This window comes from Leopardus geoffroyi, chromosome D4 (assembly GCF_018350155.1).
Source record: "Leopardus geoffroyi isolate Oge1 chromosome D4, O.geoffroyi_Oge1_pat1.0, whole genome shotgun sequence".
In the NCBI taxonomy this organism is placed as follows: Eukaryota; Metazoa; Chordata; class Mammalia; order Carnivora; family Felidae; genus Leopardus; species Leopardus geoffroyi.
Genome location: NC_059342.1, coordinates 10698545 through 10725621, shown reverse-complemented (window position 1 = coordinate 10725621; position 27077 = coordinate 10698545). Strand labels below are relative to the sequence as shown.

General features: G+C 46.6%; 1 protein-coding gene across 7 annotated transcripts in view; it reads left to right on the top strand.

The window, feature by feature from the left end:
• Window positions 1–27077, top strand: part of DOCK8 (dedicator of cytokinesis 8) — a 229527-nt gene that overhangs the window by 193235 nt on the left and 9215 nt on the right. For 6 of the 7 annotated variants that reach the window (XM_045469434.1, XM_045469433.1, XM_045469432.1 and 3 more), the window contains 12 exons: window positions 963–1097; window positions 2097–2249; window positions 3567–3725; window positions 4364–4464; window positions 5241–5433; window positions 10693–10836; window positions 12320–12451; window positions 12914–13048; window positions 14685–14774; window positions 18682–18918; window positions 21310–21453; window positions 22736–22842. In XM_045469434.1, coding sequence (XP_045325390.1) covers window positions 963–1097; window positions 2097–2249; window positions 3567–3725; window positions 4364–4464; window positions 5241–5433; window positions 10693–10836; window positions 12320–12451; window positions 12914–13048; window positions 14685–14774; window positions 18682–18918; window positions 21310–21453; window positions 22736–22842 — 1730 coding nt within the window. Of the gene's footprint in view, window positions 1–962; window positions 1098–2096; window positions 2250–3566; window positions 3726–4363; window positions 4465–5240; window positions 5434–6421; window positions 6796–10692; window positions 10837–12319; window positions 12452–12913; window positions 13049–14684; window positions 14775–18681; window positions 18919–21309; window positions 21454–22735; window positions 22843–27077 lie in introns of those variants that run through there. The other variant, XM_045469438.1, reaches the window with a different exon arrangement.

The following is a 27077-nucleotide window of genomic DNA, read 5'->3' as shown; positions in this document are numbered from 1 at the left end:
ATTTGAGTAGGTCCAGGGCCGCTTTTCGTAGCTAGGAAAAGAAGTATTGTTGAAACGCTGTTAAGCCTTCTAACACCAAAGCAATTGTTGTGGAAAAATAAAGGCAGGAAGTATGTGATATAAATATCACAAAAATAAAGACAAAAAGATACGAAAGATATCTTAAGTCCTTGGCATCATATTGATTATATCTTTATCCAGCACTGCTTTGAGTGCTACAGACTTAACACCAATCCTCCAAATGTGGTTGGTTGGTTTGTTTTTAATTTTCAAAGAAATGACACTTATCTGTCATTATCTTGGGTGGTGGTAGTTTTGCTGTTCTATTTAGGACACCGCTGCCCCCGAGCAGCCCCTTTTTTACCGGGAGGCCCACAATTGTGTTTGGAAACCCGCAAAGAAAGCTGCACCTTCTGTACAAAGAAAGAACATTCCAAGAGCTGTTGTCCAGGATGGGGAGAGGGGTACCTTATGACTTACTTAGCAGCCCAGAAGTAGGCATAAGTCCCAAACTATTGGGGCGGTTTTATTTTTTTTTTTTTTAATGCTTATTTATTTTTGAGAGAGAGAGCACGAGCAGGGGAAAGGTGGAGAGAGAGGGAGACCCAGAATCCGAAGCAGGCTCCAGGCTCTGAGCTGTCAGCACAGAGCCCGACACGGGGCTCGAACTCACGAACCACGAGATCATGACCTGAGCGGAAGTCAGATGCTTAAGTGACTGAGCCACCCAGTTGCCCCCGACTTGGGAGTTTGGGAATCAAGTCATTTGCAAATAGGTCTTCAACTGTCATGGCATTAGTTGCTGTGTGTGGCCACTTCCCAAACCCTTAACATGTTAGATCAAGAGAGATGGAACATGAGCATCGCTGTGCTAATCGTCAAGAGTGCCTCCTTGTGTCTTCACCCCTCCGCTCACTGGCGCCACACAGGGATTCAGTGATGCTGTTCTTCCACTTCCCCAGGCAAGCTCGGCTCTGGACTGTAAAGACAGCCTGCTGGGAGGTGTCCTAAGGGTCCTGGTGAATTCTCTGAGCTGTGATCAGAGCACCACCTACCTGACTCACTGCTTTGCAACACTCCGGGCTCTCATCGCCAAGGTAAACATGCGATGCTTGTTTTCTGACTCTTAATTAAGAGCGGAGAGTCTCGTCCAGCTTCACACTCCTCCCTACAGATGCACCAAAGCCCACATGGTGTGGCGTTAAGCGACGTCGAGGTAAAGGTTTTAAGTCCCCCTAAGAATGTTGAGAAGTCACCATCGAGAAGAAAACAGTGGCTCTCACACTGGAAGTGTGGACAAAACTGTAGAAACTTGACATGTCCATTCACTGGAGACATGAGAGCAAAAACAATTGAACACTTTTACCTTCCCCCTTTTTAATACCGCATTTGAGTGAGATTAGCATCCTACACACGACTCCCATCAGTAAGTCTTGCAAAATGTCATGTCCTAAAATGACAGATTTAGAAATAAATTGCTCATAGCCTGAAGAATACAGATTTTCCTTACCTAAAATGGTCTAATGCAGTTTATCTTCTCCCCCTGTATTGGAAAAACCTCAGTACCTTCTTCATGGGATCTCTTCCATTTTTTTTTTTTTTAAGTTTACTTATTTATTTAAGTAATCTCTACACCCAGCGTGGGGCTTGAACTCGAGACCCCGAGATCCAGAATGGCATGCTCCTCCGACTGAGCCAGGCCTTTTTTTTAAAACTCAGAAAGTAGAATTCCTCTGCTCTCCCCTGCGGATTATTTTCTCTTTCTTAGTCGCCACTCATTTCCAGGGGGCCCCGTAAACTCAGGATAATTCCTTCAGCGTTGTGACGTTGCCCGCGAATGCAACCTGGCCCACACAATGCCATTGAATCATGCAGCCCTGATCTTAGTTGTGCCGTTCATAATTAAATCTGAAGTCGACTCCGTCGCTTCAATTCATCTTCTGACTCAAGGAGCTCGTTATCTTTCTGGAGCAGTGCGTGAGCTCCTCTGGGCTTTCTGCTTGTCCCAGCAGACGCGGCCTCCTTCAACAGGCACCCGGCCCGGAAAGCATATGAAGGTGCCGAGTGACACCTCATGGCCCCTGTGTCTCTCCTAGTTCGGGGACCTGCTGTTTGAGGAGGAGGTGGAACAGTGTGCAGACCTGTGTCAGCGAGTGCTACATCACTGTAGCAGCAGCATGGACGTCACGCGGACCCAAGCCTGTGCCACCCTCTACCTCCTCATGAGATTCAGCTTTGGAGCCACCAGCGTAAGAGCCCAGACCGGCCGGGGGCCCCGGAGTCAGTAGAGGAAGTCAGTGCAAAGCCCTGGTTGAGGGGGAGGTGGTGGGATTGCCGGGTACTCGTGTCCCTCGTGAAAGAAAACAATCCACGACGTAGATGGGTAGCAGAGCTGAATTTGTGACCCGAAACGAACGTGAAGACCGATGATGCAGTGGCTTCCATCTGTGTGTTTCAGTGTAAAAAAGGAATGAATGTATGTAGGCTAGAAGTTGGCTTCTGTGGAAAGAAATACAGCAGGCAGGTTAGGAATTCAGAAGCGTTTGTCTGGTTTCCCAGTTCTGCTGAGTGGTGCCGGAATGACCTGCGGAAGAGGGTTTGAAATGATCAGTGTCATCTACACTGGCTTTTAAATTTTTTTTTTTTTTTTTCAACGTTTATTTATTTTGGGACAGAGAGAGACAGAGCATGAACGGGGGAGGGGCAGAGAGAGAGGGAGACACAGAATCGGAAACAGGCTCCAGGCTCTGAGCCATCAGCCCAGAGCCCGACGCGGGGCTCGAACTCACGGACCGCGAGATCGTGACCTGGCTGAAGTCGGACGCTTAACCGACTGCGCCACCCAGGCGCCCCTACACTGGCTTTTAATTGCAGCTTGGCAGCCATCGGAATTCGGCTTTATTGGGGAACCGTCTCCCTTTACTTTAGTTTATCTAGATTTTGGTATGTTCTTTGGGAACTTACATTTGTGGTCCTGTTAATGAATATGCTCAAGAGATATTAAAAGATAAATTCGCCCCTGGGGAGAAAAAGCAGCCCCCCTCCCCCACGCAAAATATGTTAGGCATAACCATTTGAAATATTTTGGACATTCCTCAGGGGCTCCCCGGGTAGCTGTATTTTTCCATAGGGCTAGAAAGGAGGGAGAAACAGAGAGTCTCTGCCTATCCAGAGTCCAAAAGCTCAGAAAACATGGCCATGGAGATCCTGTTCCTGTCTGCAGTTTATGTAAAGTCCCCGGAAGAGGAATCTTGGCACAAAAGCATACATCTTTGAGACCCGGCTTTGCAGGCACCTTCCTGCCTTGCAGCATGGAGGCCATCCAGTCCTCGATGAAAATTTAAAGGGAGCTGACAGATTTATGTCACAGCAGTATCCATTTAAACCATTTAAGCAACAGTATGCATCTTGTAAAGTATAGCTCACATTTCACTGAGGGAAAAGGAAATGATGGAGACGGGGTGACAGAAACACTGGGGAGTTATTGGTGTCTGGCTCCAATGCCTTCCACGATCTCCTAGCCCCGTGCCTCTTATTTGTCCCATCTCGTCTTTTTCCTGCTGCAGAACTTTGCCAGAGTAAAGATGCAAGTAACCATGTCTCTGGCATCTTTGGTGGGCAAAGCACCAGACTTTAATGAGGAGTACCTGAGAAGATCCTTGAGGACGATCTTGGCCTATGCAGAGGAGGACACAGCCATGCAGGCCACTCTTTTCCCCACCCAGGTAGACAGAAGAGCGTGCCTTGTCTCATGCATGGGTCCGGGATCAGCCGATTATAAGCTTGTGTATATGTACGTGTGTGTGTGTGTGTGTGTGTGTGTGTGTGTGTGTGTGTGTGTGTGTACTATGTAATTATATAACACATATAATATATAATTATATAACAGTTCTATATTATACATAAAATATGTAAATATTATGTGTACATGTGTATTTAATATATAGCATTATATACATATGAAACCTAAGCTGCAGTCCTAAACTGACTCCTATTTGGTATAAAAAAACTAATAATAATAAATAAAAAAAAAAAAACACGCTGACGTTCCAGAGTACAGTTTAGGGCTTTTCAGGTTGCACACGAAAGTTCAAGTTCATTTAAAGAAAAAGAGGGAGGATAGTATAAGGATTCAGGGCCAATTCATGGATCCCAAGCACCAACTTACATCTGAGCCTCAGAATCATGTGGACCTGTAAAGATGAAGGCCACAGAGGGTCCATCTAGACTCCCCTACACCTGTGAGCTCTGCTCCCATAGAGGAGAACGTTTATGGTTACCCCTTGACCTTCCAAAACAGCCCCTCACTTGTTGTTATGGATTACAAAGCCAGGATTATTTAGAGGTATACACTGTTTTTCAGGTGGAGGAACTTCTCTGCAATCTGAATAGCATCTTATATGACACGGTGAAAATGAGGGAATTTCAGGAAGATCCCGAGATGCTTATGGATCTCATGTACAGGTAAATTTTTCTGATAAAACCAAAAGGTGTCACTTGAGGGTCTGGGGTTTGTTCCTATGGAGTTCTCATTGGTGTAATTAGCATAAGCCATGTGGGTACGCTCTTGGATGACATCCAAAAGTGTATATACAAATTGGTAGAAATTAATCATTCAGAGTGGGTTGATCCATGCACACGTTTTTAGAAAGATGTCCCTAATTTAAAGCGAGGTATCTTTTACAACAGTATTTTCTGCTCACCAAAGAATGAGAGAAAAGAACTATCTTTTGTCATATGAATTATTTTCCATATGTTTCCCCCCCCCCCATTATATTTAGACATATGTGTACAGTTGTATTTAGAAATCATATTTTATTTTATAGTTCGACGCTTTGTTTTATGGTCCTTGTTCAGGAGAAACTACTTATAGAAATAAATGTGTTCTGATGTGAGGTCACAGAAGGGTAGTACTTTTGTCTTCTGTTATTATTTTGAGAGAAAGGAAAGAAAAGGAAGGAAATTGCTAGAGATCCGTTAAAATAGACATCATTTTTTTAGGCCTTTTTCTTCCCTCTGAAACTTCAATTAAATGCCGTTTCTTGGGGTCCAGCCCACCCTACCTCTGGACTGAAGACAGCTGGACTGATAAATGTTTGGGGTTTTTTCTCTCATTTCCTGAACATGTTGGGGGAAACTCTTGGGAGGGGGGGGGATTCCTGGGGGAAATAGCGGCATCCACAGCGGAAAAACAGTGTCATTAGCCAGCTGTCCCTGAAACCTTCCCAATATGCCCTCAGAATTGCCAAAAGTTACCAGACGTCTCCTGATCTGCGGCTGACCTGGCTCCAGAACATGGCAGAGAAACACATGAAGAAAAAGTGCTACACGGAGGCCGCCATGTGCCTGGTGCACGCGGCCGCCTTGGTGGCCGAGTATCTGAGCATGCTGGAGGACCACAGCTACCTGCCCGTGGGCAGCGTCAGCTTTCAGGTGGGGGACGAGTTCAGCCTTTCCTTTAGGGCAGGGGTTCTCACCTGGGGGGAGCAGTCTTGCCTCCAACCCCAGAAGGCATTTGACAGTCTCTGAAGACATTTTTGGCCGTTACAACTGGGGGTGACCTCTGACACCTCTAAGCCAGGGTTGCTGCTGAACATTCTATGGGGCGTATCAGTTCCCACCACAAAGAATCATCTGGCCCCAAACATCAATCAGTAGTGCCGAGGATGAAAGAACCCTGCTTTAGCAAATGACATTTGCCTCTTCTAATCGCTTTACCATCTCGTTTGGGGTATCTGTTAATTGTTTACAATAAATGCGGAGTTGATAGGCCCCGTAGACATTCCCAAACACTCAGATCCATGATTACATTTGACCCTCCCCATCAACCCGTGAAGCCGGCACATAGGCAAGGTGTTATTACTCCCACTTTACAGGTAAAGACCCTGAGACAGCAGTTTTTCTTTTTCTCGTTTAAGCTCTTTCTCAAAGACTTATAGTTGGTGCAGTACACAGACACCTGTGAAAGTACTTTCCAAACACGGGAGAAATGATTTCCCTCGTGGCCCGTTCATTTGATCAGATGCCCCAAGTCTGTAGTGTCCCACACGTTAGTCCCAAATCAAGGAAGAACCACATCGACCCGGGAAGAGAAAAAAGGAGCTGAATCAGTACTTTCTTGGGATACTCTGAATATGACCCATAGTTAGCAAAGGAAAGTGGTCTACCAGGCCTGAAAGTTGGCTCGGGCTACAATGCTCGGTGGTCACTTGGACAGCTTCTGCCGAACAGTTTAATACGGTCTTTAGAGAAAACAAAAGTTTTATGAGTACCTTTTTAAGAGACACCTAATTTGCAGAAATGACTATCCTTGAAACCATGAACAATATAGTTCAGTAATAGAGCCCTTTTCAAGCCAGACTCGCAGTCATTTACAAGTGTATTATCTTTGCTTGAATCTACATGACTGATTTTATAAAAGGCTTTTTTCCACTATTGTTCTTCAACACAATTCTGTGATGGCTGTGTGAACCAGAGGGAGAGGACAATTCAGAACATCTTCCCTAGGCTTCGAGAAGAAGTCCCTGGAACTGTTGCTGGGGGGCCGGGAGCTTTGGATTTTCTAGAACTCTGTTCACCTCTTCACCTGTTTGCTTCTTATTATTAACCCCTCTTTTCTTATGGCTTTTGAGAACAATGCTATTTATTCTAACATTTTATTCTCAGCAAATAAGCTCTATGGTCAATTCAGAAACGTTTGTCATAAAAGCCAAAAGGGAAATTCTTATCCAACAATCATGAAAATATCACATCTGATTTTCATTCACATAAAAGTGAAGAAAGCTATAAAAATCATTTTAGAGGTACCTGCTTCTTTCATCACATTCATTTTGGCCATTTGATATTATCAAGGATAAATATTATAAGTGCTACTCTTTCAGTTCCCAGAAAATCTTTAGGTGTTTTACTTAATGTTGAATTATATCGCCCTCCTTTCGTGTTTCATTAACTGAACTATTTCTTAACATTCTTCTCTGCCTTTTTCACAGTTACTATATATTTTTTACTTTTTTTAATGTTTATTTATTTTATTTGACAGAGAGAGGAGAGAGAGAGAGACAGAGAGGATGAGAATCTCAAGCAGGCTCTGCAATGTCAGTGCAGAGCCCCATGCAGGGCTCTAACCCATGAACCATGAGATTATGACCTGAGCCGAAATCAAGAGTTGGGTCCTTAAACGACTAAGCCACCCAGGCGCCCCCCAACAGTCACTATATTTTATTTGCTATTGTTCACTTAAGTTTTAATGGCATTTCATGATTGACTTTCATGTTTGGTAAGCTTAATAATTCTCATTTCACCTAGAATTCAGTTGATGTGCTTATAACAACCTATGCCAAGGCAAGATAGAATAGTTATTCTAGAACCAACAGAATTCCACATTTCTTCCGCATGGCAGATAGCTCTATTTCTCATACATCCATATCCATTCATTTTATTCTTCTAGATGATACTGAGCATTTATTGTGTCTTCATGAACTTTACATTCTAGCCAGGGAGAGCAACATCAGATTCCTTATTTGATTCCTTATTGATTCCTTATTCCTTACTGATTCCTTATTCGATTCCTTATTGAACTACCATTATGATAAATGTAATAAAGAGGTACAAGATGCTGGGAGTGTTTATAATGTGACCTAACCGGGGGATTGTGAGAAGCTCAGAAGGACCAGGAAGGGGAAGGCAGAAGGAACTGTGAAGTATGAGGTCCTCATGGTACACAGAACATGGTGAGGTAGGTGTTCTCAACTACGGAAGAAGAGCCAAATTGTGTTCCTGCCTATGAGCCAATTGCCTTCTCTCAAGGAACACATACCAGATCTTTTTGGAAACGTACGCTTGCGAGTGACAAACACCTAGTCTAGACCGACCTTAGGTGGAAATGGAATTTATCAGCTCGCCTGAGGGAGGTGAGCCGTGAGCAGCACCTGCCAGATTGGAAGGAGGGCCCCAAACCATGTCATCAAACTTCGGTGGCATCACTGCTTCCTGTCTCTGCTTTCCCTTATGTCGACTTCATTGGGCAGACGTTTCCCATACTCGCTGAGAAGTATTTAGGTTAAGGCCTTCCCTGGTTCCAGACCAAGAGAATAGAGAGATGGTTCGTGGCTAGCAGGTCCCAAGAAAGTCTCAGTGGATCTTCTTGGTTCTGACAGGGTCACATGTTCATCCCTGAACCAATCGCAATGGCTAGAGAGATGGAAAGCTCTGATTGGCTGGACTAGAGCCGAGGGCTGCGCCAGGAGTATGGTTCCTTAGTTTGCAGAAAGATGAAGGACAGCGTTGACCACAGATGTCCAGAGCTGATTTTTTAAATACTGTGTGCTTTAGTTTTCAACCTTGTTCTTCTCCAGTAGAATTGAATTTTTGGAAAAGAATTACAAACCGGAGATAGATAAATCTGTGCGAGGAAAATAACCTTGAGGCCACCGAATTCCAAGGCCCTGAGATCGTTGAAATTCTATGCCCCAGAGAGCAGTGTTTATTCCACAAACGTAGATATGGATACATTCTCAGATGCTGCTGTTACTTCTGCCTCCCTGATTCCCAAGCCAGGAAAGGCTGCCAGAATCCTTTTCCTCTGATTACAGCTAATAAAGCTACTTTACTTCAGATCTGTTCCTGTCCCTGTAGAAAATTGCATACAGTTCTAATAGTACTTACTTCTTGAGTTATTAGATTCTTGTAGCGGAATCCCTTGTACCTTCTGTTATTCCAATCTGGAAACATCATAATAGAAAGACCAGGTTTGGAAAAAGACTGGCTCAAGAGATTCTGAGAGTCTCCTATATTCCTAAAACTGCAGTACAGTCTGGGATGTGAAGATACAGGACCTTGACAGCTCTCTTCTGTGATTGCTAAGGTTGATTCCCTTGATCTTGCTAGCCAGGCGAGGAGGCAGGCAGATTTTTCTTCTCAAGCCAACTCTGGTCAGTTAGTAGCAGCCAACTGGAATGCTATGCTGGAAAAAATTTTGAGACTACAGTTGACCCTTGAACAACATGGGGTACCCCCCAGATAGTCAAAAATCCACATGTAACTTTCACTCCCCCTAAACTTAACTACTAATAGCCCCCTGTTGAGCAGACACCTTACTGGTAACAAAAACAGTCGATTAATATGTATTTTGTATGCTATATTTATAATATATTGTATCCTTACAATAATACCTGATTTTTCCTTAATTTCTTTTTGGTATCTCTAAGCCACATGGTTTGTGAGTCTTTTCAAATTGTTGCAAATCTCAAAAATTTTTCGAATATGTATTTTTTAATGCGCGTAAGTGGGCCCGTGCACTTCAAACCCATTGAACCACAGTTCATTGGTGCTATAATTGATTAGTTATGCCTGCTATGAGTGTAGGAATAGAAAAGAGTGGCATGTGTGCTATCTGTTTGCAATCTCTAAGCTGGGAGGATTTCCCAAGGCTTTTACGCTCTATGTTCATTTCTTCCACAGCTGTGAGGTTGAAAAAACGACACTTAAGATGTCATGAGTGAGAGTCACCGCAAGGACCAAAGAGGGGCTGAGGCAAGAGAGGCACACAAGGATCAGAATTTAAGGAAGCACTCACTCTTAGAGTCACACGAGTTCAGTCATTACTTATAGGACCCTGAGAGTGAATGCCTCCCTGAATTTTGTGCTCTTGGTTTTTTCGCTTGGTTCACGCTGGCCCTGGCCCTGGTTACTGTACTCCCTGCTGGAGACTTTAAACTCTATGGTTTGTGTAAAGGGAAAGCTGTATATAGGAACAAAATGAGCGAAAACAACGGTAACTGCCGCATTGCCATAAACACGTCCACAGAGAGGACGTTCTCACTTGCTGTTATAGGACGGTTCGCCTGAAAGTCAAGTCGGTAGCATTGGACTCCAGAGGTTCACCTGGCTATGGAAACAAGGAGTCTAGCTAACTGTTAATTGGCCTTTGCTTTTATTTTTTTTTTTAATGTTTATTTATTTTGGGGCGAGAGAGAGAGGGGGAGGGAGAGAGAGAGAGGGAGAGGGAGAGAGAGAATCCCAAGCAGGCTCCATGCCCTCAGCACGGGGCCCGGTCCCTCAAACCATGAGATCATGACCTGAGTCACAACCAAGAGCTGGGCGCCTAACTGACTGGACCACCCAGACACCCCCAGCCTTTGCCTTTTAAAAGCCATGACCCCAGGACGTCTGGGTGGTTCAGTCAGTTAAGCATCTGACTCTTGATTTCAGCTCAAGTCATGATCTCCCAGTTTGTGAGTTTGAGTCTCTGTGCTGACAATGTGGAGAGTGCTTGGGATTCTCTCTCTTCCTCGCTCTCAGCCCCTCCGCTGCTCCCTGGCTCATGCTCTTTCGCAAAATAAATAAATTAAGAAAAAAAAAAAAAAAACATGACTCCTGCTGGGTGTCCCATTGGGTCGTTTCACAAAAGTAACTCAACCATTGTTACGTCGTCGAGGTACGTGTCCTTTACATACATCCTGATGGTTAAAAAGAAAAGATGACTGTAAGTTTCAAAGACCAGTTGCTCAGTGTACTTTCGAGATGAATGGCAGCCAGAGCCTCCTCTGGGTAGAATTACAGGCGTTGTAAAATCACAGGCTGGGTGAGGATCTTTGAACGTGGGCTGCCTCGTTGCTGCCTCGTGGGTCCCTGTGGTACCTCTCCTTAGCGTGGCTCCCCCGTCCTCCGGGCTTATAGTGCGATCTCTTTCAGAATATTTCTTCCAATGTGCTGGAGGAGTCTGCGGTCTCTGATGACACCTTGTCCCCTGACGAGGACGGCGTGTGCTCGGGCCGGTACTTCACCGAGAGCGGCCTGGTGGGCCTCCTGGAGCATGCGGCTGAGCTGTTCAGCACGGTCAGTGCCTACCTACAGAGACCCCGGGGCCTCCCTGCGGACCGAGCGCCTCGTGGGATGCAGCCTTACCACCGAGCCAGGCGCGCCTGGTGCTGGGATGCTCAGGGGGCGGGGTGCCCCCCCCCCCCCCCCCCCCCGATGACTTTGATGTATGCAAATTGCATCAGCTCTCCAGGGAGCTGAGAAAGCTTTCATTGCTGCGGTATTCCGGTCCTCATGGCAGGCTCTTTGCCTGGGCAACAGCATCTCTGCATTATTTCCATTTTAACAGGGTGGAGGTTAGGCCGCAGAGAGGTGAGATGACTCGCCCAGGGTTACACCGCAAATGACGAGGTGTGTTCTCACCCCCTCGTTTTCCCTCTCATGGAGACAAACATGGGGGCAGAGCCTCTGGGAAGAGAGGGAAGGAATAGATCGACCGTCTTCCTTCCTGACAACTGGGTGATCCTCAAGTTTGTCTCAAACCAGGACCAGCTCAGAGAATTGTGGGGGCCCACACCGCTGAGACTCCCCCCATTCCCCTAGTCTGGGTCTAACCACCCCTAATAAGAGAAAAAATAGGTAGATTAAGTCCGTGAGATTCAGGGCAGGGAAGAAAGTCTCTTGCCCATTTTTATTCTGATAATCCCTCACCGCCCCCAGTTTTTAAGCCCTGTAAATATCTAATACATCACTGTGTTTCGCTGATCCAATTTTATGTTTATCTTTATATTTTTCTTTTCTGCTTTCATTTCTAAGTTTCTACCCTACACCCTCTAGGTATTTTAATTATTGTTTTACTATCTTTTCTTTTTTCTGCTTTCCATTTCAGGATTCAGAGAAAGTGCAGTATACTTCTGTTTTATTCTTAAAATGCAAGAAAGTGAACTAGTTAGAACCCTACCAACTCCTTTCAGGCATGTGTTGAACATTGGGCTACAGAGTGACCCCTGATGACATTTAAACACGCTGAAGCTGTCTTCCTGAATAGTTACTGTTCCCTGCAGCCAATCTCCTGTCTGTTTTTATCCCTTGAAAACCCTTTTTCCCAGTTAACATCATCGTAAAGGACCATTTAGCATGTGTCTAGTTCAGTGTGAGCGCTCCAGCCATTCCAGAGAAGCTCAGACATCACTCCTGCTCTTAAAATATCGTGGTGCTGGGGCGCCTGGGTGGCACAGTCGGTTAAGCGTCCGACTTCAGCCAGGTCACGATCTCGTGGTCCGGGAGTTCGAGCCCCGCGTCAGGCTCTGGGCTGATGGCTCAGAGCCTGGAGCCTGTTTCCGATTCTGTATCTCCCTCTCTCTCTGCCCCTCCCCCGTTCATGCTCTGTCTCTCTCTGTCCCAAAAATAAATAAACGTTGAAAAAAAAAATTAAAAAAAAAATATATCGTGGTGCCAATTAGTAATCCGTTCTCCAGCACTTACTGAACTCTGAATGTTCTTCTTAATTTGCCAAGGGATTAAATTCTTTTCTTCTTCTTCTTCTTCTTCTCTTTCCAAGGGAGGACTGTACGAGACAGTTAACGAGGTCTACAAGCTGGTCATTCCCATCCTGGAAGCACATAGAGACTTCCGCAAGCTGACCTCCACGCACGACAAGCTACAGAAGGCTTTTGACAGCATCATTAGCAAGGTAGTTGGGGACCCTGGCCAGTGGGTCCTGTTACCTGGCAGCAGGTGACCCTGTCCCAGAGATGCTTAGCCTTGCTTCCTCTCTAGGGAGGGATTGGCCTGGAGCACATCAATACTGTAGCTCTCACCTACTAAATGGAGAGGGCCTGGTAATAGACAGAGGACCAGAGTGCAGACTGTGAAAGAAAGCAGCTTGAATTACTTTACAACCAGGAAACGTGAGAATCCTTTAAATTCACTTAAAATAAGTCCTAGAAATCTTTTGTGGCATTTTGATTGTTATTATTTCCAAAGTTTATTCCATAAACATTACATTTTTTTTAAAGGAGTGATTTTGGTTTATGTTAGCCATAGGAATAAAATGCTTTGTAACACAACAGTGAAAGACTTCTGCCCCTTTCCAAACCAGTAGATCTTCGAGAATTTTCTAGCTAAAAAGAGGCTTTCTTATTTTGCTCATTAGGGTCATAAGAGAATGTTTGGAACCTACTTCCGAGTTGGTTTCTATGGATCCAAATTTGGGGATTTAGATGAGCAGGAATTCGTTTACAAAGAGCCTGCAATTACCAAGCTACCTGAGATTTCTCACAGACTAGAGGTAAGAAAAGTGCTTGAGATTATATACTTCACAAAAGCAAGTTAAAGTGGGTTATTACAAAAAAAAAAAGAGTTATGGATTCATCGTTGATCTGTATAAAACCTTTCCACATTGCATTTATAATATGAAGGTATTAGGTGAGGTCATAAGGTAAAGCAGGATTTGGATAAATTTTCCGTAAGATTCTGTGTATGTTTATCAAAGTTTATAAATTTATATGGTGACTATTTATTTTCAAGACTATCTAAAAGCCACTTGTTGTCACGTGCTTTCTTATAATTCTTTTGAAATTTTAGTAATAGTTTTTCAGTTTGAAGATTTTTTTATTTTTTATTTTTTTAATGTTTATTTATTTTTGAGAGAAAGAAACAGAGCACGAGTGGGACAGGGACAGAGAGAAAGGGGACGCAGAACTGGAAGCAGGCTCTAGGCTCTGAGCTTTCAGCACAGAGCCTGACACGGGGCTCGAACTCATGAGCGGTGAGATCATGACCTGAGCCAAAGTCAGGTGCTCAACTGACTGAGCCACCCAGGTGCCCCTCAGTTTGAAGATTATTACCTTGACTTTGAATCTAGCCAGATTACTGAGTTATCCTTAGAAAATGTTATGGCCATCCTTTTGGTATCACAGGACCACACATCCCACTTCTGACACAGAGATACTCCCAATAGCCCTCTTCCTGCTGAGCTGATCCAAGGAGCCCTCCTCTATGGATTTTCACAGTCACTGTCTAACCTCATAGGCTGGAAGCCCAAACCTGCTGTTTACATTTGATCTATAATGTAGCAGAAAAAAACCAAAGCATGTTCCTGGAGGAACGGATGGAGAAAAAATAAAACAGCCCAGGGAAAAGTGAGAAAAGCAGACATTGAAAGTGCCAAGCACTTAGAACTCAGGAGGAAAGTCAAGAGGTGCCTGCCAAACAAAACCCTCTCAGGCTGAGTAACTGAGTTCCCTGAACTGCTTACAATTAGCTCAAGATTCATTTCCTCATGCCTTCTTGCCATTGCTTTGAATTTACTCTTTTTCATGACTGTAAAATTTAAAACACTTTAGTTGCCAAATTGTCCCTTACGCTCTCCATCCATGGCAAATAAGACAAGAGACTTGAGTCCCTACTTGACTCAAAGGAACCATGGCCCACAGTGGTTGGGTAACTTGTCCAAAGTCATTCAGCTCATGAGAAGGAAAACTAGCAATTGACCCCAGGCCACTTGGTTCCCTAATATGTTTCTTCAACATAGAACTAGAAGTATGTATTTTGTCTTCTTGTGGAGTATGGTTTGTCACATTCTGGGAAGCCTAGGGACCTCCAAGTTCCTGGGATACAAAAGGCAAGAAGGAAATCGTGCCCTTCCCCTGAAGCTTCTCAGGAAATATGATGACATTGGTTGAATCAGACCTCAAGCATACTTATTATAAGGAAGCCTATGTCAGTTTGCCATGCTGTACTTGCTTATATTTTTATTTTTGTCTCCAGAAATGCTGAACCTGCCTCATTAGTTCAGAAGAACTTCCAATAATCAATGAGCAAATTCTTCCTTACACTTATTCCAAACTGCCTCCACTTCTGAGACTCAAAGACTTGCATTACATTTAGGTCACCTTTATAATCTGTTGGTTCTTCTTGCCTAGGGATTTTATGGACAGTGTTTTGGTGCAGAATTTGTGGAAGTGATAAAAGACTCTGCTCCAGTGGACAAAACCAAGTTGGATCCTAACAAGGTATGGGGAAATGTACAACAAGTAACCCTCGGGCTCTGATTCTCTTTGTTCTTATGCCAAGAACATAAAATGACCTCTGTCTGGGCTCTCAACGTCACTTAAGTGCAGCCATACTTTTTTGTCTAGGGTTCAGCAATTAAATGGTTAGATCATAAAGAAACCGTACTCAAAGGCAGGAACCAGAATAAGAGCTACCATTAATTAAACGTCAACTGTGTTCCTGGCACTCCATCAGGCCCTTTCTTTACTTCATTTCATTTCATCCTCCGAGAGCCCTTTGAAGTAGGTGTTGTTATTCCTATTTTACAGAGGAGAAAACTGAGGCACAAAATGAGCAAGTGGCATTCCAGGATCACGCAAGTGTCAAAGCCAACACTCAAGCTCAGAGTCTGTCATCCTCAAACCCATCCTCTTCATCATTGCCCTTTGTTGCCTTTCTCTCCAAACTTTACACTCTCACCTTCAGACATACTGAAAAGATGCACACTTCTCACCGCCATGTAGTGGCCCCCTTCTTTAGGCTGCAGGAATTTCTTCCAGCCCCATGTAGGGCCCCTGTGCGGTTGGGGGAATGATGGAAAGGGCTCGGGCCTCAGTGTCCTCACTTTTCACATGGGGGTGTATTCTGTCCCACCCCCAGCTGGGTGTGCCGCGTGCAGTTGGACTTTCTCCACCGGGAGCTAGCGTCACCCTCCACAAGTTGCAGGCTCTTCTGACACTAGCCTCAGGCCACCTGCACTTCTGACCAAAGGGCTAGTAAACTTGGGGGTTCCTATGGCAGCCCTCGGATTAGGTAATCCACTAGAATAACTCACAGAATTCAGGAAAGTGCCTTAAGACAATTACAGTTTTAGGGGCATCTGGGTGGCTCCGTGGGTTAAGCGTCTGACTTCAGCTCAGGTCATGATCTCACGGGGCATGGGTTCGAGCCCCACATCGGGCTCTGTGCTGACAGCTGAAAGCTTAGAGCCTGCTTTGGATTCTGTCTCCCTCTCTGCTCCTCCCCCACTCATGCTCTGTCTCTCTCTCAAAAATAAGCATTAAAAAAAATTTTTAAAAAGGCAATGACAGCTTTATGATAAAGGGTACACATAAGGCAAAGTCTGGGACAGACCCCAGGGTTTCCGTGCACCTTCCTTGTGGAATCTAGGCGTGTCCCCCCGCCCAGCAGCTCAGTACGTCCACCTGTCAGGAAGCTCCATGGAGCCTCGGTGTCCAGAGTTTAATGTCCAGTCATGATCGGTTAACTTGTGGGCCATATTACTTAAGTCTCCAGCCCCCACCTCCCCTCCCTGGGAGAGACCAAAGTCAGCCCAAAGTCCCAACCCTCTAATCACATGATTGGTCATTTGGGTGAGCAGCCCCCATCCTGGGACCCACCAAGCTTGAGTCACCTCATTAGAATAACAAAGATACTCCTATCTCTCAGGAAATTCCAAGGGTTTGGGAAACTCTGTGCCAGGAAAGGCAGACAAAGACAAGCTACATTCCTTACTGTATTACTGGGTGCTGTCTTCCTACACAGCCCACCTCTTAGACAGATATGTCCACGAGGCTGTCTAAGCTGCTGGGAATAATGCAAGTTCAAGGCATTTATTACACGCTGGGGGACAGAGGAGTGTTTGCCATCTGGCAGGCCTGCGAAGTAAGAGTCCAAACCCTTCCCTCGCTTCTGTCCTCCAGGACACTCAGGAGATGATGCAAGTAGGGAGGAATTGACCAAATGTTAAGAGTTTGTTTTTCTACATATTTCAGAAGACTTGCTCACTTCAGACACCTTCCCTAGTCCAGGCCTGTAGTAGTAAGTGTGGTAAGAGCTGAGCTAAGCTTAGAAGTGTCGGAGGTCCTTGGAAGATGGATGCCCATAGCACGCGCTGGGTAGAATCGCCAGCGATGTCCCTGATGCAGGGTGCGCTGTTCCCCTCTTTTCAAATGCCCACGGCAGGTTATGAGAGTTCTAGGTGAGAAGCTGAACCCAGAATAACCGCCGGACTTCATCACACTAAATGGCGATTTACAGTCTGAGGTCAATTATGTCTTCCATCCATTTCAGTGGGCGGGTGTTATGGGATCTATGGTCATTGTCATTCTTTTTTTTTTTTTTTCTGAAGAGACTTTCTTGCTTTTTTTTCATTCTTTTGTTCTTCCTTTCTTTCTTATAGAGAGAGACAGAGAGCATGCGCAAGCAGGGGAGAAGGGCAGAGGGAGAAGGAGAGAATCTCAAGCGGGCTCCACAGTTAGCACAGAGCCTAATGAGGGCTTGATCCCATGACCGTGGGATCATGACCTGAGCCCAAATCAAGAGTCGAATACTGAACCAACTAAGCCACCCAGGCGCCCCTAAGAGGCCTTCTTTCTTAATCAATGCCCTTCTTTAGTGTATGTGCAGGTGTGCACGTGCGTGTGAATTTTAAAATGAGGTACATGTGGTGAAATTCACCTTTCTGGCGTTTAGTTCTATGAGTTTTGACAAACACATGTAACCACCACCACAAAGTAAAGTTCCATCACCCCAAAACATTCCCCCACGCCCCTTCTTTCTACCTTTAGCCCCCTGACAGTCATTGATCGGCAGTCTGTCTCTGTAGTTTGGCCTTTTCCAGGATGTCACATAAATGAAAACCTATACAAGTGGACCCATACAGACCTTTGGGTGTGACTGCTGTCATTTCACATGATGCATTTGGGATTCATCCATGTTGTGGCAGTTTGTTCCTTTGTATTGCTGAGTGCTACTCTTTTTTCTTTTTCATTTTTTTAATGTTTACTATTATTTTTCTTTTTTTTTTAACAATTTTTTAACGTTTATTCATTTTTCAGAGACAGAGACAGAGTGCAAGTGGGGGAGGGGCAGAGAGAGAGGGAGACACAGAATCCAAAGCAGGCTCCAGGCTCGGAGCTGTCCGCACAGAGCCCGGCGCGGGCCTTGAACTCACGGACCGCGAGATCATGACCTGAGCTGAAGTCGGACGCTTTACCGACTGAGCCACCCAGGCGCCCCTATTTTTCATTTTTTTAATGCTTATTCATTTTTGAGACAGAGAGAGACAGCGCATGAGCGGGGGAGGGGCAGAGGAGAGGGAGACACACAATCTAACGCAGGCTCCAGGCTCTGAGCTGTCCGCACAGAGTCTGACGCGGGGCTTGTACCTATGAACCACGAGATCATGACGTGAGCCGAAGTCGGACGCTTAACCGACCGAGCCACCCAGGCGCCCCTATTGCTGAGCGACGGTCTTCTGTTGGATGGATGTACCGCTTCCTGTTTCCCCATTCTCCCCTGGGGGGACATTTGGGTTGTTTCCAGTCTTGTCCGTTATGAAGTCTGCTCTAGACAGTGTGCACGTAAGTTTTCATTTCTCTTGGGTGCACACATCAGAGTGGGATTCCTAGGTCGTATGGTCAGTGTCTTCTCTCTGGGTAAGAAACCGCCGCCCTCCTTCAGAAGGGCGGTACCATTTTACATTCCCACCATCCGTATATGAGAGTCCCAGCTCCTCTCCATCCTTGGCGATGCTCCGTATTGTCTGTTTCCTTTCGTGTGGCCATTCTCCTAAGTGAACAGTGGTCACAGTTGTGCCGAAAAGGAAAACTTGTCTGCTTGCGAACTTGCATACCAGGTTTCAGGGAGATGAGGTAGCTCTGCTTGGAGGGGCGGCTTGTGGATCTGACCTCACACGGGCACGCTGCCCCGTCCTTCTCACACTCCTTCCCGTCCCTGGGGGCGCAGAGCAGGGATGGCTGACGCCTGGCGGCTGACGTCTGACCCGACGCTCTCAGCTGCCGTGGCTTTTGTGCACGCACAGGGGTGGTGCAGCCGTGCTGTGTTCTGGCATGCCTCCCCGGTGCATCCTGGGTGGTTTGCAGCCGAGCTCATCTCCTCCTTCCCCCACCTTTTCCCCTCCAGGCCTACATACAAATCACTTTTGTGGAGCCCTACTTTGATGAGTATGAGATGAAAGACAGGGTCACCTACTTTGAGAAGAATTTCAATCTGCGAAGGTTCATGTACACCACGCCCTTCACCCTGGAGGGGCGGCCTCGGGGAGAGCTCCACGAGCAATACCGGAGGAACACCATCCTGACCACCATGCACGCCTTCCCCTACATCAAGACCAGGATTGGCGTCATCCAGAAGGAAGAGGTAACGGCCCCCGGACTGAGGTCACCACTAAATGCATGAGTCTCTCTCCCAGGGTGACACATACCCCTCCTCCGTGCTCCTTCGTGGTAGACTGGAGTGAGAACCCAAAACGGGACACGCTTGAGATATCACCGTGGTGGGTCGCGCTCTGACAGTCATGGCCCCAGGGAATCCCATGTAGGCAGCTACATGTTTCATAGCACCACTTTATATTGAAATATTTTCTATGTTGGATTTATATCTTTAATATAAATATAATGACATGACTATAGTATTTAACATGTGTCTCTTCATGATATGTTTATATGAAATATACACTGAAATGTTAAATATTTGAATTTTTATATATTTGGAGGCTTACAGTTGGGTTATTAATTGTTAGAGACGGAACAGCATGCGAGTAGCCCCATGAGTTGGTGGTGATCTGGAAGAAGGGCCCCGTGCAAGGTAGAGGAGGAGACCAACGGACTTCTAGTCCCAGATTCCCCCCGTGGCTTTGCCCAAGACACTCATTTCCCTTCAGTTTCCTCGTCTACATACTGACAGCGGGGACCCCTTTCCCTTCCCTGGTTCTATGTACAGAAGACTTTGAACCGCTTGTGATAGGACTGATCAAGAAGGTGTCTCAAAATTAGGCATAGGGTAAGCATTTTACTTGACTTAAAAATACCTAAGTGTACATTTATTTGCCATTCGGTTTATATAGGGCCCCAGCCTTCCCTGTGGTTTGGGGTTGGCCGATGACAATTCACCTGTGTCTCTTGTATAAACCCCACCCGTAATGCGCTGTGCATGATTTTCAGTTTTCATTTCTATAAAGCAGAGGGGGAGCTTAGAGATACTTGCTAAACAATACGAGGGCAGAGTCCTTCTGGATTTTCATGACTTTTTCGCCCCTGGCCTTTTACGGTTGTCTCACGCACACCTAATATGACAGGAATCTTTATAGCAACTCACTTGCATGATGCCCTGCCCCAGCATATGGCTTGGTTTTCAGAGAAACAATTCTGTTTCTTTCCACACCCACAGTTCATCGGCTTATGCATTATTTAATTAGATTAGGTCATTAAAATAACAAGCATAACAGGCATCATCAAGTGGGTGAACACACAGAGGTGAACTTTGATGAGCAAATACCTCATCGGGCAGGAGCAGAAGTGACTGAGCTCACTGCCCACCGGCTAGGGTGTTCAGCAACCACATCAGAGAGCGGGAGGTGAGGGAAGTCCTGAATGAGTGACTTGGTTAAGAGGAGGTTGGTCTAGAAGGCATCTGTTCTATTTCTTATTGTTTTGGACTTTTGAGCACGAGGGCAGGGAGGCCTAGCACAGGAATAAACTCATGGTCCCAGTAAGAGTCCTCACAGCTTTATCTTGGCCATTGCTAGCTCCTTGAGAACCTCCGTGTGTTAGATTGCTAGGACTGTCGTAACAAAGGACCGTGAACCGGAAATGTATGGTCTCTCAGTTCTGGAGGCCAGCGTCCAAATCAAGATGTTGGCAGAATTGATTCCTTCCAAGGGCTGTGAGGGGAAGGATGCATTCTGGGCCTCTCTCCTTGACTAGTATACGACTGTCTTCTCCTTGTGTCTTTATATCCTCTCCTTCTATGTGTATCTCTGCGTCCAAGTTGCCTCTTCTTGTGGGGACACTTGTCATATAGGGCACCCTTATGACCTCTCTTAAACTTGATTACCTCTATAAAGACCCTGTCTCAGATAAGGTCACATTCTGAGGTACTAGGAAATTAGGACTTCAGGATATGAAGGGAGGACAGGGTGGCCCTGTGACTTTCAGGAAGGACCCTACCCCAAACCCACAGAACTTGGCAACTAGCAGATTGACCCTTAAGAGGATTCTACTGACCAGGAATTCACTTTCAGAGTGAGTTGGACAAGACATAAATAATGCCAAAATCATGTATCATGGCGGGGGAAAAAAAAATCTTTTAAGGATGGTGCTTCTGATACCTTTTCCAAATATAAGCCAAGTAACTTGTTCAATAATGGGAAAGAAAACTGAAAAGTGTAGCAAGAACATGGATTTTGAATGCAGACATCATTGCAATTAAATTCTGAGCTCCCTCCTCAGGACCTGTGTCATTCTGTGGCACTTAATTCACTGTACAAATCCCCCCCTTTGCTGTAAAATGGACAGAATGCAGAGGCTGTTTAAAGTAGTCAGTGAGAAATGTATGCCAAGTCCCTGGAACACAGGCAGTGTTCCAGAAATGTTGGGCCTCGCCTACCTCTTCACCCACCCAGATCATTTTGACTTACTCTGAAAGGCTCCTTAACCAGCTTCTTCAGATCCAGGTCTATCATAGCCCCAGGTTCGTCCGTGGCTTACGAGACCAGACGGTGACTTCCCTACGCTTGTGTCTTATGCTCAGTTTGTTTTGACGCCAATTGAAGTTGCCATTGAAGACATGAAGAAGAAGACCCTCCAGTTAGCGGTTGCCATTAACCAGGAGCCCCCCGATGCCAAGATGCTCCAGATGGTGCTGCAGGGCTCTGTCGGAGCTACTGTGAACCAGGTGAGCAAAACCAGCTGGCCGCCACTCCTCTGCTCCTCGTTATTTTGGTTTTCGCTATATGTCTACACCCTCCCTCCCTGAGGTTGATGAGGAGGCCGATCCACGCATAAATGGTACCCCGAAACTTAGAGCCGCCACGTACGAGGCTTAGAACACTTTGAGGGGGCCCCTTCTGCTTCATGTAACAACCCCCCGTAGAAGAGAAGTCCCAGACATGAGCGGGCTACGTTGAAGAGAAGTCTTCACTTTGAGGCCAGACCTGGCGGTATGCTCCAGATCTGGGGTCCTGTTGCAGAGAGCTGAGTCATGCCCAATGGAGGCAGAGCTGTTACAGAGCTTGAGACCAACCGAAGGATGTCTGCAGGAGAGACGGGGAAGGGTCGGGACCATGGAGCCCCTGGGTCAGTCACCAGATGAGCCCAGCATGCCAGGGGCCTTGTCAACCACCGTGACCAGGGACCAGGCTTCCCATGCCAATTCAGACCAAGCCAGATGTTCTCAAACCCATTAGAATCCTCACTCCCAAACTAAGCATGCAACTCAACCCGTCTCAGAGGCAGGGAGGTGCTAGCTTCATACTTTCTGTCCAGTAAGCATCCTTAATTTCAGATCCAGATCTGCTCTCGTCTACACCTCCACTCAAAAGCTCACTGAATATCGTGAGTTTTTCCTCACTCACTGCAGCCGGACTTCCCTGCAAAAACCGTACCCGGATACTATCGAGGGAGCAGAAATAGCCCAGAGGAGAAATGACTATTATATTGCCAAAATCAGAAAACAATTAGGAAGTCTTTGCTTTAAGTCCTGATCCTTTGATGAAAACGGAAGGCCTTATAAGCCCGTGACCATGAACTACATATGTACTACTGTGCACATCTCTGACTCAAGCCACCAAATACACAAAATGGTGCTCACCACCAGGGCAGCCGGAGAAGTGAAGGGGAATGGATGGATCAGGACAATCCCCATTTTTAGAAAAGGAACTCGAACCACATCCCCCATGAGGTGTTACCTTTACACATGAAGATCCTATTATTAGCAGCTTTGATTAAGAAAATACATGTCTCCTAACCTATTCTCCTAAAACTCCGGACTCCTAAGAAATCAAGGTTTCCTGAGAAGTTCAAGACCTCCCTTGCTTTTTTTTGTTTTGTTTTGTTTTGATTGTGATCAAACTGACCACAGAGTTCATTGCTCAAACGGAGGAGTCGCTCCAAGATTTTCTCCCAAGTAACTCAATTTTCATTCCAGTGTCCTATTGTTTTGTTACTTTTCCCGTCAGGGACCATTGGAAGTAGCCCAAGTGTTCTTGGCCGAAATTCCAGCTGACCCAAAGCTCTATCGACATCACAACAAGCTGAGGTTATGCTTTAAGGAATTCATAATGCGGTAAGAGGGAAAATGGCCGGGAATGCGGTAAAACGGTGGTTCTTGATGTGTGGTCCCCAGACCAAGCAGCTACAGCATCACCTGAGAACTTGCTAGAAAGGTGAATTCTCAGGCACCAACCAGACCTGCTGAATCAGAATCTCCAGAAGTAAGGCCCAGCAGTCTTGAGTTTTAACATGCCCTCTGGGGATTCTGATGCACAGTCATGTCGAAGAATCACTACAGTGGGACAGTGATACGTGGGCCACTATTAGGTAACTGACATTTAAACTGTAAAGTACTTTCATGTTTATTGTCCCATGTGTGTCTCACACATCAAACAGGTATTATCGCCAGCCTCGTTTTGCAAAAGGGGAAACAGAGGTTCAGAGATGGGAGGTGATTTTGCCTAAGGCCACATGGCTAGTTAGTAGGAGAGCAGAAGTTCAAATTAGGACTAGGAAATTAGGACTTCAGGATATGAAGGGACTCTTGAATCCAGTTGGATTCTTCTGAATCCACATAGCTCACACCTCCATCAATGTGCTGATTGTCCACAATGCTTTCAAGTCCGCAAGGGGGGTGGCACGGTCTTTATAATTTTTAGTATCACACAATCACTTGTTTTTAGAATCTTAAGAATAGGTCCTGCCTCAAATTTGGTAAAGGCAAGATTCTAAAGTGGGTTTTTTCAAAGGTATGGTCTCTCTGGCAGTTCCCATCGCCAGACAAGCCTCTGCTCCTGAATTCTGCAGGGGAGTTGGCATCAACTGTTCAGGGGGTGCCCAGGTGACTCAGTGGGTTGAGCATCTGACTTTAGCTCAGGCCATGATCTCTTAGTTCGTGAGTTTGAGCCCCGCGTCAGGCTCGCTGCTGTCCGCATACAGCCTGCTTCGGCTCCTCTGCCCCCCTCTCTCTCCGCCCCTCCCCTGCTCATTCTTTCTCTCTCTCTCTCTCCCTTTCTCTCTCTCTCTCTCTCTTTCTCTCTCTCTCAAAAATGAATAAACATTAAAAAAAAAAATAAAACCTAGCCTGTTTAGGCTGCATAGGTCTTGCAAACACAGGGGTGCATCTTTGAGCGTGGTTGACAAGCTCTTGCAATACAGACAGGTCTAGTGGGGTCTCCTGCAGTCCTAAAATGAAGCATTGTGAAGGATGCGATGGTCTTTCTCCCATAAGAGGGAACGACATCAGGAGAACATACACCAGTATTTCTTTTCATCCAGAACCTTGGTGCAGCGGATCAGGTACAGGAATAAACTCAGCTGGCAAGTGGAGAATAAAGGAGGCTAAAAGTGGAAGTTTGTGAAATTCACTGGAGATTCATCAGAATGCTCGCGTTGGGTGAGACTAGAGATACCCCTCCTCCGCAGGCTCTGGTGAAAGATCTGCCCCACTTGCCGTGTATGGAGGGGACTCACTTGATCCTGCAGTGAGCCACAGCTGTGTCACAATAGCATGTGTCTGTGCGTCTGTGGGTCTGTGCACACACCCACACACATGGCACACACAGAGGTTATATTTATTAACGCCTCGGTGTTTGAATTGGGTCCTGGATCTGACAGCAATTCTGACATGACCCCAAAGCTACATTTTCTGCAGTAACCAGTGCATGTTTAGAGACCAAAAACCTAGAAAAATATTAGGGGAGTGTTTTTTAAAAAAAATAAAATGCCTCTGCACGTATCTTCATTGAAAATTAGTTATGGAAACCCCTGGGTGGTTCAGCCAGGTGAAGCTTCCGACCCTTGATTTCGGCTCAGGTCGCGATCTCACAGTTCTTGAGTTGGAGCCCAGCGTCGAGCTCTGGCACGGGCAGCGTGGAGCCTGCCTGGGGTTCTCTCTCTCCCTTGCTCTCTGTCCCTCCCCCACTCACCCACACACACTCTCTCTTTCTCTTTCTCGAAATAAATAAACTTTAAACGTAAATAGATAAGTACGTAAATAAATATAGTTACGGCTGGAGACCCCTGCAGCTCGCAGCGGCCCAGGCCTCTCTGAGCCTCTGACACATTTAGTGGGACAGAGGATGATGACGCGGGTGTGATGTCAGTTGCGGACCATACAGCTGAGTGTCCCTCTGCTCCCTAAAGGGCACGTATCCGCACGACTAAACACCAACACGGTGCAGCGCATAGGACACACTGTTGAGAGCGCAGGGAATACAGGGCTCCAGGGTGCAGAAAGGAACAGGGGAAGCTTCTGTGGAAGCATCACTCAAACTTGGTCTTGAATATTTAGGTACAGCGGGAGGGGAGAGGTGGGAAGAGGGAGCCATGCCCCGTAAAGTAAGGCCCTCGGAGGGCCCGGGGGGCTCCTCTGAGTAAGGGCAGCATGTCCCGGGGAGCCTGCTGGGACAGGAGGCGAGAGACCCCGCGGTTCTGGCAGGTGGGGGTCTGAAAAGAGCTGAAATACAAAAGCCAGCTTGTGAAGAGACGTGATTTTGTTTCTTAGCCTGTGAATCTTAAGCCATCACCACGAGCGGTGGGCGAGGCGACCTTCCTCTCCCCGCACCGTTTCACAGCTTCTCGAGTCCCCCCAGCAAGTTGCAGCCCTTTCGTGACCGGGGGAAACATGCTGTCACATCCTTGGCACCCGGGGAATTTCCTCCCCACTCTTCGCTTTCCCCCCGGCCGCGGTGACGCAGGAGTGGAAAACGGGGGGGGGGGGGGGGGGGGGGCTCGGACGGCTCTTGGGTTTCCCCGGGAGAGCTCCCGCTTCTCAGCGGACTCGGGCAGCGAGTTGATGAGCCCCGACTTCCAAGGGGAACGTGAGCGGCCCTTGTGATGCCTTTTCGCCGAGGGCGGAAGCTGCCGCCCGCCGGGTGCCCCGCAGCCGGCCCGCCGGGCAGCGGCCTCTGACTCAGCTCCGCCGTCCTGGGCCTGGCATGCGGGCCACCTTGGCAGGTGCTCACCCTGCCGGGCCTGCCAGGTCGGGCCCTTGATCCCCTCCTGCCGTTTCCTGCGATAAGAAGGAACGCCTCGGGGTTTCAGAAGCCGAGATGGTGAGATACACCATTCTGTTTCCTTCCCCTGCTCCCCAAAGTACTCAAGCCATTTTAGACACGGCAACGTGAGCCAATCTGGGCTTTTTAGTGTTCTTCTTATGTTTCTGTCTTTGCTCGGGCTGATGTAACCAGATCCCAAAGACTGAGTGGCTTGAACAACAGACATTTATTTCTCAAAGTGTTGGAGGCTGGGGAGGCCAGGAGGAAGGTGCTGGCAGATGGGGTGGCCGGTGAGGGCTCTCCTGCTGGGAGGCCCCGTGGTCACTCTACCCTCACATGGCAGAGCGAGGAGGAGGAGGGAAGCTTGCTCAGAAGGGCACGAATCCTATCACGTGGGTCCCATCCCCATGGCCTAATTTGTTTATTGTTAAAAATATTTTTGGGGCGCCTGGGTGGCGCAGTCGGTTAAGCGCCCGACTTCAGCCAGGTCACGATCTCGCGGTCCGTGAGTTCGAGCCCCACGTCGGGCTCTGGGCTGATGGCTCAGAGCCTGGAGCCTGTTTCCGATTCTGTGTCTCCCTCTCTCTCTGCCCCTCCCCCGTTCATGCTGTGTCTCTCTCTCTGTCCCAAAAATAAATAAACGTTGAAAAAAAAAAATTAAAAAAAAAAAAAAAAAAAATATTTTTACTGTTTATTTGAGAGAGAGAGAGAGAGAATCCCACACTGTCAGCCCAGAGCCCAACGTGGGGTCCCATCTCAGGAATCGTGAGATCATGACCTGAGCTGAAATCAAGAGTTGGACGCTCAACTACTGAGCCGCCCAGAAGCCCCCCTCCCCCCATGGCCTAATTTAAATCAAAATTCCCCTTACAGGTGCTGCCCCCAAATACACAGGGGCTTGAACACAGGAATTCGGGGAGACACACACATTCAGTCCGTAACATTATCTGAACTCTCTCATCCTTATAAGGACTAAGTGACTTTTAAATTTACTTTTATATTTAAATAAAAGATCACATCCTCGATGGCTATGTTAGGGGACGTAGTTTCAAATTCACCCAGACAGGGTCCTGTTGCACATCTGGTCACAGACTCAGAAAACAGGGTGTTGAGGGGTGCTGTTTTTAAACTGCAGTTAGGGTCTGTGAAGAGGAAGGAGGGAGATTTTGCCCCAAGGAGCCGAAGGAAAACCAACGTGTATAACATAGGTAGAAACAGAAGCAGGAGGTAGAAAGAGATTTCAATGTTTGATAGGAAAACAAAGCCTTAAATATCATGTGAGGTTGCTCTGAAGCAGGTCAGTGGTGGG